Consider the following 18,814-nt stretch of genomic DNA (forward strand, 5'->3'; position numbering starts at 1 on the left):
GGCAAGGCCACCAGTTTTTCCTCGGAAGTGCTCAGAGGGTCGTCGGGAGATTTTATGCCGTGGACGTGGTCGGTGTGGTACTTGAGCTTGTCCTTGCGCTTAAACGTCGCATTACAGTGCTGGCAGTTGAAAGGCCGGGCATCGGAATGAATCACCAGGTGTTTTGTTAAGGTCTTCTTAATTCTAAAAGACTGATTGCAGATTTGACACTTGTACGGTTTTTCACCTGCACGAACAAAAATGAAATTAGGCATAAAAGGCACTCGCTTGGCGACACAAGGGTCTTAAGGAACAAATTCTGAACACTCGCGAAATGTCAGGAAAGCAGTAATAGTAGTGTGTGCTATCAGAAAACAGTAAGCTGGTCCAGACAAGGGCCCCCAGCGTGAAAGGGATCCGGGGTGAATTCTGGCCACACAGCTCGCTAGCCACCCTGAGCAGGCCACCCGGCCTCTGAGCGTCGTCTGTCACCTGTAACCGGGAGTGACGACGGTGCTGCCCTCAAGGAGCCGGTGACTGACCGAGCGGGAACACGGAGCAAGTGCTCACGCTGCCCTGGCACACGGGCCTGATCACCTCGGCTGCTGTCACCACGGCCTGCTTTGATTCCCGCTGCAGCCTCGCCCTACGTACCCCACAAATTAGGGCTTTTTTCCTTGGAGGGAGGCGTAACTTTGTTTATAACAGCACCGCTGTATCAGCGACACATTCTTTACTGCAAGTCTTTGCTACTGAAACGGCCCAAATCTAGTTATTTCTCATTTTGATATTTATAAAACCAATTAGTTTTCTCTTCCAGAAGAGCGGCTTGACAAAATCCAGGCTAAATTTACAACAAAGCAGCCGAAGATGCATACATGAGTTTCTTTCTTCAAAAGGAAAAAGGAAAGCTTTCAAAATGAATTTGTCCAACAAGGACTATGACGACACATAGAAAAGAACCCGACATAGTCTCAACTTCCAAATACGGGAGCATCACCGAGTGGGGAGAAAACATGCAGAAACTGGCGATGCTGGCAGGCAGCCGAGATGACTCGCTCTGTGGAAAGTGCCCCTCACGACGACGGACAGTGTGACACTCTGACTGGAGCCTCGGCGAGCAAGACGACGGGTCCTATCTGAATTCCTCTTTTCAAAGAAAATAAAGGTCTTCGCGGAGTTTCACAGATAGAGAGGAACCACAAACAGCCAGGAAAGAGGAAAATGAAAGCTAAAAGTTGAATGAACCCTCAATGGAAAACGTTTCCCCCAAACGGTACAAAATGATATTCGAAAGTGTAGAAGAAGCGCCACGTAACAGAGAACAGAAGACCAGACTATTGCTCATCGCGACATCAGCTTTCACTTAACGAGTAAAAATCTCAATGGGGGAAAAAACAAAACAATTTAACCAAGAACATAGTTCGAATGTCCATATTTCACTGCTGAAAAATTACGCAAAAATACATATAAACTACTCATTACGTTTTACCTGAATGTGTCCGAAAATGCATTTCGAGACTTGACTTGCCTTTAAAAATCTTCTTACAAACATCACATTGATGAAAGGTTGCTTTATACCTAAAAAACCAAAAGGTTTCAGTTTTTCAGTGAAGTTTTAATAAATAACATACCACGAATCAAAGTATAATGACTGATGTCTCAGGAAAAGCACCTGTGAGACTGAACGGAAGAAATACCATTTTACTTGAAAGAATCAGGACAAACTATAGTTACAGACCTGAGTATCTGGCAGATAGTTTCTCAAAAATTAAATGAAGGGAGCCTGCCACTTCTAAGGGGAAAAAGAAAAGCTGACAATATCTGTCATCGATGATAAATTTGAGTTTTTACGCCCATGTGAGAATTTTGGAAGGCTTACATCTGCCCCTGTGATCCTGCCCGTGTCTCGACAGGCCCTTCCGGATCGGCTGGTCCCACCTGTGCAATACGCTACCATCCGACAGACCTGCAGAGCTCAGTGAAGCCGCACCTTCCAAATGGCCAATGAGTGACGCTTCGGTTTCATGCGGAGGTGAAGCGCCCGTCCATGGGACAAGACAGACCGAGACACTGAACGTGACGGAAAACGTCATTAACCTTGTTTCAGAGGCCACCTTCCGCTGCCCTTCAGAACCTACCACCGGTTTAATTTAGTGTCGCAGTAAAGAACAACCCCCACGATCGACCTACGCATCTGAGTGAGGCTAGATTTTCTTCATTTACTTCGACCAAAATAACACGTGACAGCAGATATGGCTATCCGGCTATTAAGCCGTTCAAGAGATTTACAAAAATGCAAAACAATTCCACTCTTTCAATAGTGTTTTGGTTTGTTTTGTAGCTATTTTTCACAAAATTGCTCTTCACGCTAGCATGTGATGAGCGTATTATTCTAAACGAGGAAATACGTAGTTAAGTTTTTTTCTCATTTTAATTTTTAATGACATAATTTAAACAACAACATTATTTTCATACTGCAAGTGATATACACAAAAGCTCCTAAGGTACTGAATAATCTTTAGGGGTATAAAGGGGTTGAGAAAAAACTACAGGATTCCTGGACTGAGTGAGTCGGCAATTCTGAGCCCCCCAGGCCTACCCACATCGAGGCTCTTACACCCCGTCTACGCGACGCCGTGTGTTCCCGTGTCCCCGAGCTTAGCAGCGTCCCCGGCGTGTAGTGAACACCGGAGCGCAGTGAGCACCACGCACGCGTCGATTCGGGGAGGGCCCCACTGAACGGAATCGCCTTGCTGGATCCCTTGAGGCCCCCGAGACCCTGTCCCCAGACCGCGAGGCACGGCGTCCCCTGCGGCCTGGGCTTGTGCCCCGCGGTGACGATGACGCGCTCGCTTTCCCACTTACTTCTGCCACACTTTCTCCCCCAGGTGCACGCTTCTGTAGTGGACGGTGAGGTGATCCCTGCGGCCGAAACACTTCCCACATTCCTCACACTGATGAGCCTTTTCACCTTAAAGACGCAAACATTTTGATGAGACTATGCATTTCGGTTCCCGCCCACCTCGGAAGCAAATGCTTGAACAAGAAGATGACGTGAAACATGGCAGGAAAGCAAAGCCGCCTCTGCTCTGGGCTCCCGGCTTTATACTCCTCGCTCAAACACCTCTCCTCTGCGCATCTCCGCTTCTCCCCAAAGCCACCTCGGGAGGCTTTGCTTCAGAGTTCTCATCTTACCTTCCAACGTGACAGAGCGAAATACATGACATCACCTCAAAACCCACGTAAGTCTAGATGTCCAACACCTCAAATGACGCACAGCGAATCGTGGTGAGGCTGTCTTACTGTTTATAGAAAGGGCCTGAACATTTTCAGATGTCTGTACTTTACTTTTAAAAGACTTTTCAACTGTGGGGATTGCTTACATTTGTAATGAGCCAAAATTCGAATATAAAGGGAAATTCTAGGTTAGTCCAATTCGTCATCTCTGTTCTTATTTATCCAGGTACAAAGATTTGGTCTTTAAAAAATCACTTTCTTAACGCCAGCGTGCAATTAAACCACGTGGCCTCTAGAATAACTTAGAATTCTCCACCTGAAAAATGAACACGTATGATTCCAGTGAAAAAGTCGTAAGACCTTAAACATGTCTTAAAAATGATAATAGCAACTCAACCCACCTCACTGAGATCATTTAAAACAACGATCCCTACCCGCTGCATACTTTGCATCTAAATCGTGTTTATAGTAATAATAATAACCACACGTCCCACTGTGCTCACACGGCTGGCGCCAAGCACTTCGTAAGCATCAGTCTGAGACGACAATACGAAAGAAGTCCCCAGAATATAAGAGTTATCAATACAGCATAAAGATCTGAAACTGACCAGGATTGTAAGGTAATCTTTTCTAGAGTTACTCAAATCACTATGACATAAACTTTAACATCCAGTTACAATCATTTCTCTTCAAATATCTAAGTTTTGCTAACTTCTTTCAAATCCAATCAAAATGATCAATATTATCTTGGCTTCTCCCTTTAGGGAGGTGCCGGGAGAAATTCTTGCACACATCCTCAATAATATGCAAGATGCAAATTTTGAAAATTAAAATAATTGCTAATTTTGAGAATTAAAACAATTTAAAAATATAGTTTGTAGTCGTAAAGGGCAACCGAATGCTTAAAATTACAGTGAACAAAACCATGTCATAAACTTAAGCCCCTTTCAGATGCCTTTTTAAAAATGTCTGTAGAATCAGCATTACAAAGGGGTGACCGCCATATACCAAATTATCAAAATTATAGCCAACATAAATATGATGTGGTGTGGTGTGTCCTTTCCAGGTGCTTTCTTTTTTTAAAAAAAATGGAATTTTGGAAACATTCTTACGAAACACGCCTTACCTGAATGTATCTTTTTGTGCTTCGTGAGGTGGTCGTGACGGATAAACGTTTTCCCACATTCATCGCATTCGTATCTTTTATCGTCGTGATGCACTCGTAGGTGAAGCCTATAAAGAAAGACCATTGCAGAACACTGAAAATCGCGACACGGAAGGAAAAAAGTTAACCACGAATAACGGAAACTGGGCTGTTTGCTCGACCGGCCTCATTTGTTCTGGGCGCCAGGGCTGTGACCCTCCGAGGCCTCCGGCTCTCACTGCCTGTCCCCAGCTCCGACCCGCCTTGTTCACAAGAGCGCTTCACGTCCGCACACGCCACACCCACGGACGACACTGACCTTCGGACCCTGAATCCTCCTTACTGAACTGACCAAGCGTCTGCGGTCAGGTCCACCTGACCAGGGGCGTCTCCGAAGTCAAAGGTAGGAATGAACCCGGAAGGGATCGTAACCAGGCAAACGGGTAAGTGCACGAGTGACGCGCGTACGATGGTGGCAGCCGACACAGTGACCGATGAAGGCCGAATCCGTCGGGCCAACCGATATCGCTTATAAACTGATAGCTGGGAATCTGGTAACTTTGTAAGTAATCAACTTTCTGACAATCCCATTTCACTTACTCTTCTTCACACTAATCAAACAAAATATGGCTCATTTTTCGTTACCCAGGAACGGATTATAAAAGGTTTAAATTATTAAAATTAATTTAACTTGAATTGTTTCTATGCCCACAGCCCTCCCTCTGTGTAAACCTTTCAAGGTGCCCGAACAGGTGTTGATTCTACATCTAAACTGGTAACCAAGAAGACCACGTGCAAAGGGGAAACGTCCTGTTTAAACTGAAAAAGAGGTAAAAACCAATGAAAGGGTAGAGAGCGAAACCTTAAGACTGACATTCTTAAGAGCATCGATAAAAAGTAAAATTGTACAGTTATGTCACAGTAGATCGTCACCTGTTATTCATTCAGGAAGAAAACAACTTTTCAAAAATTGCAAATGTGGTCAGGGATTCAGGAATAATAATAATTAAATTGATTTCAAATAATGAACAGAAGACTTTCTAAAACTGAGAACCCCGGAGTTTTTGACTTTGCCATATTTTCATACCAAACTATTTTTTGATAATCGAGAGTGAAGAAACGCACTCATTTTGGAACGCCAGAGTTATAATGAATTTTGATTCAAAGAAAAGTAATGAAATACTTTTTATAGGATGACAGTTTAGACAGTAGAGCACTTGGCAAACCTGATGATGAGAAAATATTTAATATTTTATACCACAGAACGAAGACGATGTTAATGGTTATAATGCGGGGGGACAGTCTATAGTTTTTTGTACCACTTTGCTGATCGTAAGTGCTAAGAAATGTCTTCGTTCAACAAACAAAGGGCTGATAAGAGAATAGAATCAAAATGGAGATGTAATTTTGTGTTACTCAACATAAGGCAAACGTGGCTTGACTCACCTGTAGGAGCTTCCGTGACGAAAGCTTTGCCCACAAATACTACAAAGATGAGGCTTCTCTCCGCTGTGGATTCTCAAGTGTTCTTTCAAAGTAGTTCTATGTTAAAAACACATATGTTTAAACTAAAGATTTTTTAATGCCATTGTATATATTAAACACGGTTTCCCAAAGAGCCCACGACAAAGGTGTCCGAGCTAACAGACATTGTGACCATTCTCCCCGCTGCTCCGAGGACAGTCTCACTCACCAACATGCTCGTTTTGTGCTGTCCCTTAAAAAAATTAAACGAAATGAAAATTTTTAACTTTGGCTTCATTGGCTACTGGTTTGTTCGAAGGTTCAACTCTCTAGTTTAAGCAGACTTCCAAGAATACAGATAAAAAACATTCGACTGTCACTACTGAATTAGGTAACAGTGACGTGGATTTTGACGGGGCGAGTACAGGATACAGGGAATCCAGCCTCTCCGTCCTGAGCCTTTCGAACACGTCCTCAATACTCGGTAAAAGAATGCTCTACGGTACAGGGGACGTTACAGGCACCTGGAACCTCCAGAGGCCGCTGTGAAAACGGGCGACCGTGGAAGGCACAACTACTGCTACTCCTGACCCTCCCGGATGGGCCTCTGGTGACCACTGCTGGTCCAAAGACATCACGAGCATGGCCACGAGCTCCAACGCTCAGAGACCCCCCCACACTGGTGCAGGGCCGACGAGGCTCTTTATGGGGAAAGGCAGTACCGCGACCTTTGCAGGCTCTGACTGTCACTGCCTCGCCGGGAGCCAGGAGCCAGGAGCCAGGAGCCAGTCAACCCCAGTGCCCAGGGAGCTGCAGTGAAGGCAGCTCTCGGCCAGCAGATGGCGCTCCCCTACAAGGCCACCAGCACCGCACAGGCGAGTCTGCGGGCACCCCCAGCTTTGTGGGAAACAGTCCCCAAACTATTCCTAGACCCCAACCTGCTAAGGGACGGAAAGCAAAAGGATGGAAAGGTTGTTGTGGTTTTGGTTTGTTTGCTTTCTGTTTTTACAGAAAGATCTTTAAGGGTAAACAAGAGTTTATGATACATAAAATAACCTTCGTAATTTATCAATCTGTAAATACAAATTTCCACATAAATATAGCATACTGGTTTTCCTCTTCTGCACCATATCCATCTGTTATTTTAGGAAGGTGGCATTCTGACTTTTTAAATTATAAAACGTTAACACAGGGGAGCGTGACACGTACGCACTCTGCTTAGAGAACAGCAACGAACACCTGCAGAACGCTACTCTCCCCGGCCCTTCTCCGCCCCCGCCCCCGCCCCCGGAAATCCCCGCTCCCGGGGCACGCTCCCTCCAGGTCGTTCTGCCACCCAGCCAGTGCATGTCACTACGACGCTTGGCATACGTTCTCACGAGCCTGAGTAGCAAGCATGAACCTAACAATGCCGCCACTTTTAGGTAAAGGGCCCACGAGGTAACGTGAACAGGGTCTGGACCGAAGTGTGGCGGCGGTGTCCCGGCCGTCAGCAGGTTGGCGGTAAAGTCACAGAGAAGCCGTGGGAAACGGGGTTTGTCCCCGTCGGAGCCGCTAACAGGCTGGGGGTGGACCAGGTACTGAAGTCCGGCAGAAATGTGAGCCAAAGAGCGGGCTGCTCTATGGATCCTGCTTCCGAGCTTATCATGACCCGCCTCCAATTCTCACGGCTACGTCACAAAAGAACGTTTCTATGACATCAAACGGATGTGCTCAGTCAGAGCAAACAGCCGGGCACGAGGGTGACAGCAGGAAGCTGGCCGGCAGCATCGGGGCGGTGGGCGGGCGGGAATCTGGGTCAGGAGGGCACATGGGGAGCTGCCGTTCCGTGGGCATTGAGTTTCCGTTGTGCGAGACGAGCAGGTTAGAGACGTGGATGGCACGTCCCTGTAATGAACGGCAGGGGATTGTGCAACCGCACGCTTGTCACGTTAAACGTTTTTACTACAGTTAAAAAAAAAACAAACCCGAACGTGTTTGGGGTGGACCCTCTCTGCACTGTCTCCTAGTTAAAGGGGAAACATGCCAGCAGGGACCGGAGCAGTGACAACCCTCGACGTGTCACAGGTCACTACCGCGGGGGACGGACTGGCCGTCACGCACGCACGCTGCACATCGGACGCCGCGGGGTCTCCAGCCCCCTCGTGCCGTGCCCCGCTCTGCGGCTTTCCCGTGTTAGCTCTCCTGCCCCCGGGAGCTTTCTCATCGTCTTTAAGTTTAGTGTCTTGTTCTGGTGAAGCGCACCCTTTGGCTGCCGCAGGAGAAAGAGTATGTAAAAGGCTAATTTCCTGACGTCGTGAAAAATGTCTATTATCCTCAGACCTGACTGTTAGTTTGACTAAGAACAGAATTCTAGGTTGGACATTAGTGTCTATCAGAATTTTTGAAGGGACAACGGCATCATCTTACTTCTAGTGTTGCCTTTTAAAACTCCAGTAATTCTAATTTCTCATTCAGGGTATGTGACTTTTTTCCCTAGGGAAAAAACAGAAGTATACAGAAGCTTCTGTTTGCCGCCCCCCGCCCCGTGTTCTAAAATGTTGCGGCGACGTGCCTTGTCACGATGTGTGCATGGCCGCGTGCTGTCCCAGGCGTCTGATGGGCCCTGTCTGTCTGTGGACTTGCGTCCCCCAGTCTGGGGAAATCATCCTGGATTATTTCGATGGTCATGTTCCCCCCGGCGTTGCCTCTGTTCGTTCCCTCTGGACCTCGCACCTCGCCCTCTGACGCGCTGATCTTTATTTCCCGGGTCTGTATCTTTTGCTCTGCGTTTTGGGAGATTCCGTCATCTGCGCCCTCCCATGAAGGCCTCTGCTCGGTCCGTCGGCGCTGGGCGTCTGGGATCCCTGGGTTACGGTCAGCGCCTCTTTTATAGAACATCCTGTTCTTGTTTAATGAATTCTACATCTTTAACTGGGGATAGTAAGAATCATTGACTTCTTTTCCTTGCATAATGTTTCGGGTTTCGTTTTTTTGGTGGTTTTTCTTTTATCTGTTTGTGTTGGACTCCGTCTTCCGTTAAAGGTTTTCCCCCTGTGTGCTGTAATTCTTCAGTATCTGGTCAGGATTATTTGTGTCAGGCTGACAGCTGGGCGGGAAGGGCAGAGCGCGGCTGGGCTTCGATGGCGAGGGGGCCTGGGTGTGCTACTTGGTAGGGAACATATTTGCCCTCAGGTTGCTTAGATGTTCAGGGAGTTGTTTTCTAATCTGTTACCCGGAGGATAAAGTCTAAGAGTCAAGATGTCAGCAGGGACAAGGGCCAGGCTGGCTGCTTCCGCGTACTCGGTCGGGCAACGCCACTGGCTGGTCTGGTCCAGGCATCCGCCAAGGGGGGGGAGGGGAGGGGCCGGCAGCAACGGCCTGATGGGCACGAGAGAGAATGCGACAGTCCAACTCCTGAAGCCATTATCCTCTGCGGCTCCTGCCCCCGCCCTCCACCCTGGCTCCGGAGGGACAGCACTGCCAGCTCCGTGCTCGCGGCGCACTCTGTGACACGAACGAGGTTCGGTTCTGGATCTCTCTGCTCCACTCCTGGGCTTGCTTTTCTCCGACCTGCTAACTCAGCTACCGCGGCCCGTCAGCTCCCCAGCTCCCACACCTGTGCTGTGCTTCTCGCCTTCCCACTCGCCTTGTCTTTGTAGCTTAGTGTCTTTAAAATGAACACGTGAATGACTTAATGTATTTTCAGTGGGATTTTGGAAAGAGACAACATGGTATCAGTTACACTCGGCATCCACACCTGTCAATCCTGACCCCATATCCTCTGCTGGAGCATTTTAAGTAACTTCTTCTATCTTTAAATTTCAAATCAAAACGTTATTTCTACACGACAGTACCGGGATTTTTCTGGGTGTGTGGACAGCCCCTCACCTCTCCCGTACAGATTTTCCACAGATGAAGCACGTCCACTTCCTCTTCCCACCGTGGGTACATTCTATGTGGCGTTTCAAATTCCCGGTGTCGTTAAACTGGCGACCACAGATGTCACATGGAAAAGGACCTAAAAAGGAGAAAAGAGTGTGCACTTAAAGTCGAAGGTTAAGCTTAACAGGGAGTGTGAGATCGCGAAGTGGCGGGTCGCCCGGGGACCTCCTCCCGGCTGGCCTGACCCGGAATGCTCAGGTATGCGCAGCTGCACCATCAGCGTCGGCGTCTCCTGGGAACTTGTTAGAAACGCAAATCCGTGGGCCTCGCCCCGGACTGGAATCGCTTACGAACGTGTACGGGGCGGTTCAGGGAACAGAGGGACCCGGATGGGATCAAAGGAAGCTGGACAGATTTACACATACATGGAACATACATGTAATACGCACACATGTATATAACATACTCAAAGCAATGTTCTATTTGGTATGTTTTTTTCATAAATAATGATGGCCAAAAATGCAAAGCTACTGTATTAATTCACAAATCACGTTTCTCAAAAGTTTGGAAATGTTAACTGGATACTAGGAATGGACTGTGTCACGCTACACCTACTGAACTCGTCTAGTGAACGTCGATCAACGCTCACTACAGAGGATGCAAATGAACCACTTCTCCGATATCTGAGTGGCTTGGCACTACGACATGATGATTCGTTTACTGGTCTGACGGCCCGCAGGACTGTGATTTCATCTGGCACTTCGTCTAGCAGGGGCAGTGTCCCCAGACGCTGACAGAGCTGATCATGTAGTTACCAGCTGTTCGATAAATATTCCAACACTTAAAAAATGTCTAAATTTTTTAGAAACTAAAATTGTATCTTAGACTTTCCACTCAATCTTGGAATGCCTATTTATTTACTAAACGACGTGTTAATAAAAGTTGAAACGGAAAAAGGAAGTGGGAACAAAAAGAGGTAACCTATGGTTTTCATGTCAAGAGCAGCTCACCAATTCCCCAACGGAAGCTGTTTTTCTTGGAACTAATGTCTAAAGAAATTTCTCACCTGCAGCGTGGAATCATGAACATGCCCCCGACTCTGTTCTTACAGGATTTTGTGTGATAATAATAACATGTGACAAACACGTCTAATAGTAACGGTAAAACCCGTTTCCATGTGATGGCTTCTCAGAAGTGGCGAGATGAAATACCACGACAGGATGACCTACTAAATTCAGAGGTTTAGGCAAAATAGAAAAGTAATCTAGCACACGCTAGTCTTATGCACTAGACTCGCAGACTAAGTATTTCTTATTACACGATGGAGCCTTGCGAGCCTCGAAGACAGCTATCCTATCTCCCTTCCCAGACAAAATATTTCAAGGAACTTCAAAAGTTTCTTCCATGAAATGATTTTCAGACCCTACAGCACCAAAACTGCCCACCTCTAGAATGTCTCTTCGTCACTATCCACCTTGAAGGTTTCCAGAAATGGACGCAATATTCCAGATCGATTTAGGATCGGTGAGACGATTACCCCCTAACGACACGTCTTTATTAACATAGTCCAAAACTACATTGGTTTTTGTCGGTTATATGACGTTATTGGTTCAGATTATGCCGCAAGAGCCTCTGCTGTTTGGCCCATTTGCAAAATGACGAGTTTGGTTCGGCACCATTTTTTACTCCCCGCTGACTAAACGTCAGATCGTCCCCACATTCACGACCTTGTATTTATTCCTAACCAAACTTAATGGAACCCGTTTTAACCTTTCGCACAGCAGAGTTGTCTTTTTCCATTTATATTTAACTGTCATAAGTGTCCCCAACTGCATCGCCATCGAGAGCACGAGTCTCCACCTTGGTGGTAAGCATTAGGGAGAGAAGTCACCAAATATAACACTCAATTCCAAATACGCTGTTTATCACTCCTTGAAAAACGAGTTTCTTCCCAAAATCAAAATGCTACATCCCAAGCACCCACGAACCTCTCTGATCATCAGCTGCGGTTTACGACCACACACACGTCTGCCACCCCCCGAAATCAGACACAGACCGACAGAAGCAACCGCGAAGGCCTCTTCGCTTACCCAGGTGGAACTTTTCTTGATGCTTTAAGCGTGCGAATCGCGACTTGAAGTGCTCTTCACAATAGGTGCACTTAAAAGGTTTGTCTTGCGAGTGCAAAATCATGTGCTCCTCCAGGTGTGGTCTTCGGGTAAAAGACTTCTTGCAAATCTAAAAGAAAACGCACACGAAAACACGTACGGAAACCTGAAATTACAGATCGAAATCCAGAGCTCAGGATGAGACAGGAGCCCATAGACTCAAGCAGCGAAAAAGAATGGGGCTGAACGAGGCTTCCGGTTCCTGCCTCGGCTTCTTGGAGCCTCACGGCCACAAGGAAGCTCGTGTGGCCCCATGAAGGGACCAAAGTGAGACTCGGGGCCCCCAGCCAACCGTCCCGGCTGAGCGCCAAGCGGCCGGCCGTGGCAGTGAGCCACGCTGGGAGTGTCCTCAGACCGTCAGACCAGACCATCCACAGGCTGACAACACCTGAGCGACTTCGACAGAAACCACGTGGAACGGAAGAATTACCTAGCAAAGCCCTGGCCCAAGCTGAGGTCGCTGACTCACAAACGCCGATACAACAAAACGATTGTTTGAGGCCACAGGTCTTGCGGTGGTTTGTTAGTTACATAGCCACATATAACCAGAAATGCAGGAGCAATTCTACACTCTGCGGAAAAGTAACGTCACAGTTTCTGTACGCAACTCTACATCCCCGGCATGGTGATGACAGCAAAAATAAAAACCTCATCTAAAAATCAACCCATACCAGCCTTCCTTGACAAAAACATTAGAATAATATTGCATGAAAGAAAGATCTAAAAGTGAGCTCAGCTACGTTTATGTTACTGTAAAACCTAATTACTTTCCCAAAAGGCACCATTACATTTGGTTCGGTTTTCTACCGTGAATTAAAAGTTCTTACATCACATTTCCAACTTTCACTCTTAGTCTTCTTAATGGAAATAAATTCTTGGGCATTTTCAGGATGGAATCTGCAAGAGAAAAATAAAAAGGTTCTATCAGTTAAGATTCCAGATCATCTGTCGACAGTGATTATGAGAAGCAGGCACTGGTTCCTCACGGAGACAGACACGTGTCAGTCCTCAGACAATACACATCGCGACATCGCGTTCACAAACGAATGTGCAGGCTAAAATTTATGCAGAAATAGTCAAAGAAAAGTCTAAACATATTTTAGATCCATTCAAGGACCCAGCTATTCACAGATAATCTTCAAGGTAACTCACTTAATTTTCTTTCAGTCCAAGTTTCAGTAAATTTAATTGCTTAGATTTAAATAGGTAAACTGTACTAAATAATTCTTTCTCTCACGAATTTTTATTTTATAAACAAAAGACAAACTTGAGCACGAGCAGTAAGTTTCCCAGGGTTCTAAAACCACATTTTTCGAAAAGATACTTGCCAAAACCCAACACACAAACAAACCAGGATAACCAAATGCTGCATCCTACATTTCCATAGTACAGATGGAGGATCTTGTTCCAACATCGAGGACTTCACGGCGACAGCACTAATAAAAAATGTGAACAAACTACCACTTCCGGCTGTGCTTAATAAATTTAGAGACTGCAGGATGCTAAGCGAAGACAGCGCTGGAGACGAGTGAGCTCGCCACGGGTGTTTGTGGCCTGCCACACGCCTCCGCTGGAAGGCACAGTGAGGCCCACGGACGGAGCGAGGTGACACTTGCCTCTTAATGTGCTTGGCTAACGTCTTCTTGCTGGCGTGGAGCTTATCACAGCGAGGGCACCTGTGCTCCTTCTTAGGGACCTCTGTGTCAGCGCTGTGCTTCTTCCTGTGGACAGTCAGGTTAGACTTTGTGGAATAGCGCTGGTGACAGACATCACACTCAAAGGGCTTCTCACCTGTGTGCACACGTGTGTGGCTCTCATACTTCCCTACAAAAGCAGAGAAATTAAAATTAAATCCAGGGCATTTGCCACGTAGTGATTGAAATCTGACAGTAAGAGTGAGAGCTCGTGATTAACAGCCTGCTGTACACCCCCCGCCACACACACACACACACACACACACACACACCCCAGTCGAGTTTACCTGAATACGTAACTTTGCTAACCCTCAGAGACTTACCGCTCTGAGCTTACTGCTTGAAATACACCTGTCCTCAAAAACATGGGCCGCCACCTCCCTACTGTGTTCAAGGGATGCGGTCCAACCCAGACTTTACTGGGGGACGAGTGTTCTTGCGTGTCTCGAGGTGGAATCTGGGACTTCTCACAGGCATCGTAAATAACGAGTAGGTTTTATAAAACGCGTTAAGCTACGTCACCGTTTAGCTCAGAGTTCTGCAAACCACAGGTCTTGAGTGTTCGTAAAATCAGTCCTCTGGGCTGTGACTGATGTGGGACAGAACGGAGTAGAACATGCCAGAGTACGTTCACACTGGCTTCATGAAAGTTTTGCTTCGATGTACGTATGAACACATATTTGTTAAGATGTATATTATGTCAGGCACACTTGTGGGAAAACACAAGAAAAAACAAATCAAGAGTATATAGTCTTATTGTTGAATACTAACTCGTAAGAGATTTTTGGAAATGGGGATCAACTGTATGTGTTTACCATAGATGCTCAAGACTGAGCGATAACTGGTCAACCCCGGATGCCTAAAGCTCTTGATTTTTATATCCAAGTGAACAGAACAGCAACTTAATAAAAATCTTAAAGTTCAAGAAAATTTTTCACCAAATCTTTTTTATTTTCTATGAAACGACTTTGCTAGAAAGATATCAAATTAACGATTAGTAGCATCCTCCCTTTATTTAAAGAAATTCTTGCTTTCGAGTAAAAGTTAAGTTACGTGTAGTTGAATGGCATGACTCTCGAAATGGCAGTGTAATTAAAAGTCAGAACCACTTCGACTATTAAACTTCCATTTTCCCACAGACAGGTAGACTTAATAAGACTTAACCGATAGCCAAGATTAAAAAGATAATAATAATTTAAAATAAATTCAGCAAAGTCCAATTAAAACACACAAATTGGAATAACGCATTATAACATTAAGAATCTCTAAAGTAAAACGGCTTTTTTGTTGTTATTAGTTTGAGTTGGCGCACAGAGGCGCTGCAGGGTCTGAAGCTCCACGGAGCTGAGTCTCTGAACAACGGCAGACGCACAGCTTCCGAGGGAACAGGGTGACCTAAGAATCAAATACATCTCCAGGAGTGAGCGGGAAAAAATGTTTACTCTCCAAAGAATTCTCATGTTCAAATCGATTGGTAGGGGGCTGTCCGTGATGGGTGCGGGGAGGGGGGTGCTATTCAGCATAAACACACCCAACGGCTACATCTTCTTCTTTTTTTATGGGGTAGGAGGAATTCGATAACAATGTATAAATCAAAAGGTTCACTACGCACTCGTGAAATAACGTTTCAATCAGAAAAAATAGTATCCCTTCAGAGACTACTAAACTAGGCCCAATCACTCCTAGTCAACAACGGAAAGCACATAATAGTAAGAAATTTCATCCACAGAATTTTTCTGAACTAAATCCCAATACGAATTGTGTCCCAAATCAGTAGACACACACTAAATATATTTTCGCGTGAAAAACTTGACCTTGTGCTTAGGAATTTATTATTCCCCATATGAGTCATGCAAAATTATCATCATCAGATTTTGTATGCAGATCTTATAGAGAGAAACATCACCAAATTAGCTCATTATACATCTGATATTGCTAAATCTTAAATCAGACCTTGGATTTATTCATATGGTGACCCCTGAAATAAACTTAACTAACATATTTAAGCTTAAAGCAGAAAACCGGGCCGCTGCTGTAACACCCCTCTGCTGAAAACCAAGTGGTCTTCAAGGTGGTCTCGTGAGCCACAATTTTTTAAAAAGCTACAGAACACTTTCTACTTCTAGGAGAGCTTATAAATTAATCCAAGGAAAGATTTTACTTCCCAGTAAGAACAATATAAAAAAACAAGTGAATCAAATCTTCCCTCACCCCATCCATCATCTGCTCTCCATTTTTGCCTCCTCGCCACTAGGTTTTTGGTACAGGGGAGAAGCTCGGGGGACTCTTGTTTGTTTGCTTGAGAACAGGCTGGGAAGGACAGCTGGTGGCCCAAGGAAAAAATACAACTGGATAGGGAGCCTCCCTCCAAGCACCTATTAAATACTTCGGAACAGATGGAAGGTCCACAGTCACGGACCCACAGTGGCTGACTGCACACCGCGGAGCTAGCGGTTCTGGCCGACCCTCAGAGCTTCTCCATTCTCTCAGAAGCCCACTCCCAGGCAGCAAAGTTAGAAGCTGACAGGGAAGCCCAACGAGCTTCTTACAAGTCCAAAGTCAAGTCAGGTACCTCGGTTCAATTAAACAACAGCTTACTGAAGACTTAGTATTTGGCATTTCCTGGGGTATCGCAAAGGATGTTAACCCAAAGTAAGACAATGAACTTGAAGGCTCACAATCTAACTAACGATAAATCACCAAAACACCGAGGTGGACATTTTCAATCTCATGGCAGGCCTGTGGGTGATGTGAGGAGGGTTCCTGGAAAATGGCCCCTGGACTGGGGTTTTTTCTTGAAGATTTCTGACAGGAACGATCGAGGAGGACATTGAAGAAACACGTCTTCTCCTTCCACATGGTTTCGTTCCACGCGGCGCCGCCCACGTGGCCCGCGTTCAGGGCGGCTGACTCTCCCGCCCGGCCCCCTCCCGCAGGCCCGCCCGACACCTCCTCGTCCTGGTCCAGGCCCACGACATCCTTCCGGTCCTTTCCTCGTCTCCGTGACCTTTCCGCAACTGCGGTGGGCTCCCATTTCCTTGGTCGGTGCCTCTTCAGGGTCCCATCACTTTCCGGGTGACATCTACACCCTTCCGCACAGCACACAAAGCATCGGAAATGTGGTCTCTGGCTTCCGGCCAGCCCTCGCTTCTTGTCCGTTTCATGGCGCCTCCTTGCCCCCCTGGAAATCGCCCACCCGGGGCCATCTCAGAACACGACGTACACCCCAATGTCTCTGCACCTGCCGGGCCTTCCGCCTCGTAAACCCCTCCCTCTTCTTCAGGTCCCGCCTCACTTCTGCCTGCTCCGTGAACCCTCCCCTGACCCAGTCCGTCCTCCGTACTTATCCTGATAAGATCATCTTTATTGCAAATGTAACTGTGTGTTTACACGTACTCATTACATTCTCAGATTCTCGCGGACAGAGAGAACATGTCGCTTCATATCTGTTTAGCCGTATCTGGCGTATCAGAGACGCTCAACTATACGAGGCCGAATAAGAACAGCTAGCGCTCCTTGGATGCCTGAATTTCACAGATCTCAAGTGATGCACGGGACTATTCCACGCGGTCCTCACCGTAACCCGTGGGAGAAGGTGCTATTAAACATCGCCTTGGCGTCTCCCCACTCTGCCTATGGGGGGAAATAAGCACGAATGGCTAATTAACTTGCCCAAGATCTGGCTGCAAAAATGCAGGCAGACAGCCCACGCCCCGTGCTTTCTTAACTGGTATGAAGACATCTCAGCCACCACCTTTATGTACTGGGGAAAGGTATGCAGCCTCACTGAGGCTAAGCCACAGCAGGCTGAAAACAAGAGGGTATAAAGTCAAACACGTTCAGAAAAGTGGGCTGGAAATAAGCCTACAATGGACCTATTCATTCCCACGTTATCCAGGCTGTCCTTGGTTTAAAAAGTTGCAAAATACCTTCCTCAGTATAAAAGGGCTTTAAGTTTGAGCAATCTTTCCCCAAATGTGTGCAAAGAACTCTAGTTTGTTGGCACATTAAAAGAAGTATCCCAAAAGTGTCCTGTGACAGAATTATTTGAGGGAATGGCAGGCTGAGTAGAATTAACGCGTTTCTTTACTAGAGAACTGGACAGTTATTAGGATTGTGAATTATTGTAGATGGCTTTCCCAATCTTACCTGGACACAGAATCCCTCTCTCATAAAGCATCTCGCTGGCCTCATGTTCAACTGCATCGCTTGAGGTCTACGTGATGCCATTTGTCAGCTGGCCCCTTGCTCACTCATCTCAAGTCAAATTAGGTCAAGTTAAGGCAAACCCAGGAAGCATATGCTAAGGATACCAAGTCTAAGAAGCAGAATCTATTGGAAAAATGAAATGTTCTCAGGCATCTCAGTCAAAAAATGCCGTCCTCTTTAACCCCGAGGGCTCGCCGACGGCTCTGCACGAGCATTTACCCAGCCTGCGTCTGAGAGGTTCGCCTGCACACGATGCTCCTCCAACTGACTGAGATACTCAAGAAAAGTTGTCTCATTCATGTTTGTACAGAGCCTCCCAGCAAACGGAGTAGTAAATTATTAAACTAGATCGTCAAAAGCGTTCTGATTTGGAGTGAAAAATATTCAGAGGCACGACAAAAAGCAAACGGAGGTTACCTCTGTTAAGGCTATCATGGGTACGATCTCATTTTTGAAAGCAACTGATTTCCAATACCTCACAAAACCGATTTCCACCTATACCAACACCACAAGTGACTCGACACTACAGTACACATGAGGAGTCTCCGGCCACACTGGCCTGAACGCGCCCGATCCCGTCTGCTCTCGGAAGCTAAGCAGGGTCGGGCCTGGTTAGTAGTACTTGGATGGGAGACCACCTAGGAAGACCAGGTGCTGTAGGCGTAAAAAAAATAGAAAATAAGGGATTGCAAGCTGACAAGGTCCTTGCAATCTGTGAGGTCAACCAAAGATTGCCTCGCCTCAAAAAAAAAAAAAAAACCACACATGAGGATACATCGAACTGAGTAAGTAATTTTCCAAGGTCAAACTGCAGTTAAAGGTCCCTTTATCATCACGTGTGGCAGGATATATTTCACGATTTCGTAACTTTGATTCATGGGGAAAGAGCTTAATCGTTGCAATTTAAAAGTTCACGTTAGAGCAGTTCATATATAAGACATCTCCAAAAGTCATTTCACTAGCAAAAATTAGATCTCTTGAAATCATATACTCGCTGACATGTTTTTAACTTGAGATGAAAGACCACATGTCCTACCCATACTTTTCTAATA

General features: G+C 46.2%; 1 protein-coding gene and 1 pseudogene across 1 annotated transcript in view; one reads left to right on the forward strand and one right to left on the reverse strand.

Moving 5' to 3' along the window:
- Positions 1-18,814, reverse strand: part of ZBTB41 (zinc finger and BTB domain containing 41) — a gene marked incomplete at its 5' end in the record, with an annotated part of 21,765 nt that overhangs the window by 1,011 nt on the left and 1,940 nt on the right. Inside the window, 9 exons of the mRNA XM_023534764.1 lie at positions 4-226; positions 1,472-1,560; positions 2,848-2,953; positions 4,346-4,452; positions 5,810-5,905; positions 9,698-9,827; positions 11,782-11,929; positions 12,687-12,756; positions 13,476-13,683. Coding sequence (XP_023390532.1) covers positions 4-226; positions 1,472-1,560; positions 2,848-2,953; positions 4,346-4,452; positions 5,810-5,905; positions 9,698-9,827; positions 11,782-11,929; positions 12,687-12,756; positions 13,476-13,683 — 1,177 coding nt within the window. The remainder of the gene's footprint in view (positions 1-3; positions 227-1,471; positions 1,561-2,847; positions 2,954-4,345; positions 4,453-5,809; positions 5,906-9,697; positions 9,828-11,781; positions 11,930-12,686; positions 12,757-13,475; positions 13,684-18,814) is intronic.
- On the forward strand, positions 18,304-18,425 carry LOC111744308 (annotated as a pseudogene).

This window comes from Pteropus vampyrus, unplaced genomic scaffold (genome assembly GCF_000151845.1).
Source record: "Pteropus vampyrus isolate Shadow unplaced genomic scaffold, Pvam_2.0 Scaffold131, whole genome shotgun sequence".
Classification (NCBI taxonomy): domain Eukaryota; kingdom Metazoa; phylum Chordata; class Mammalia; order Chiroptera; family Pteropodidae; genus Pteropus; species Pteropus vampyrus.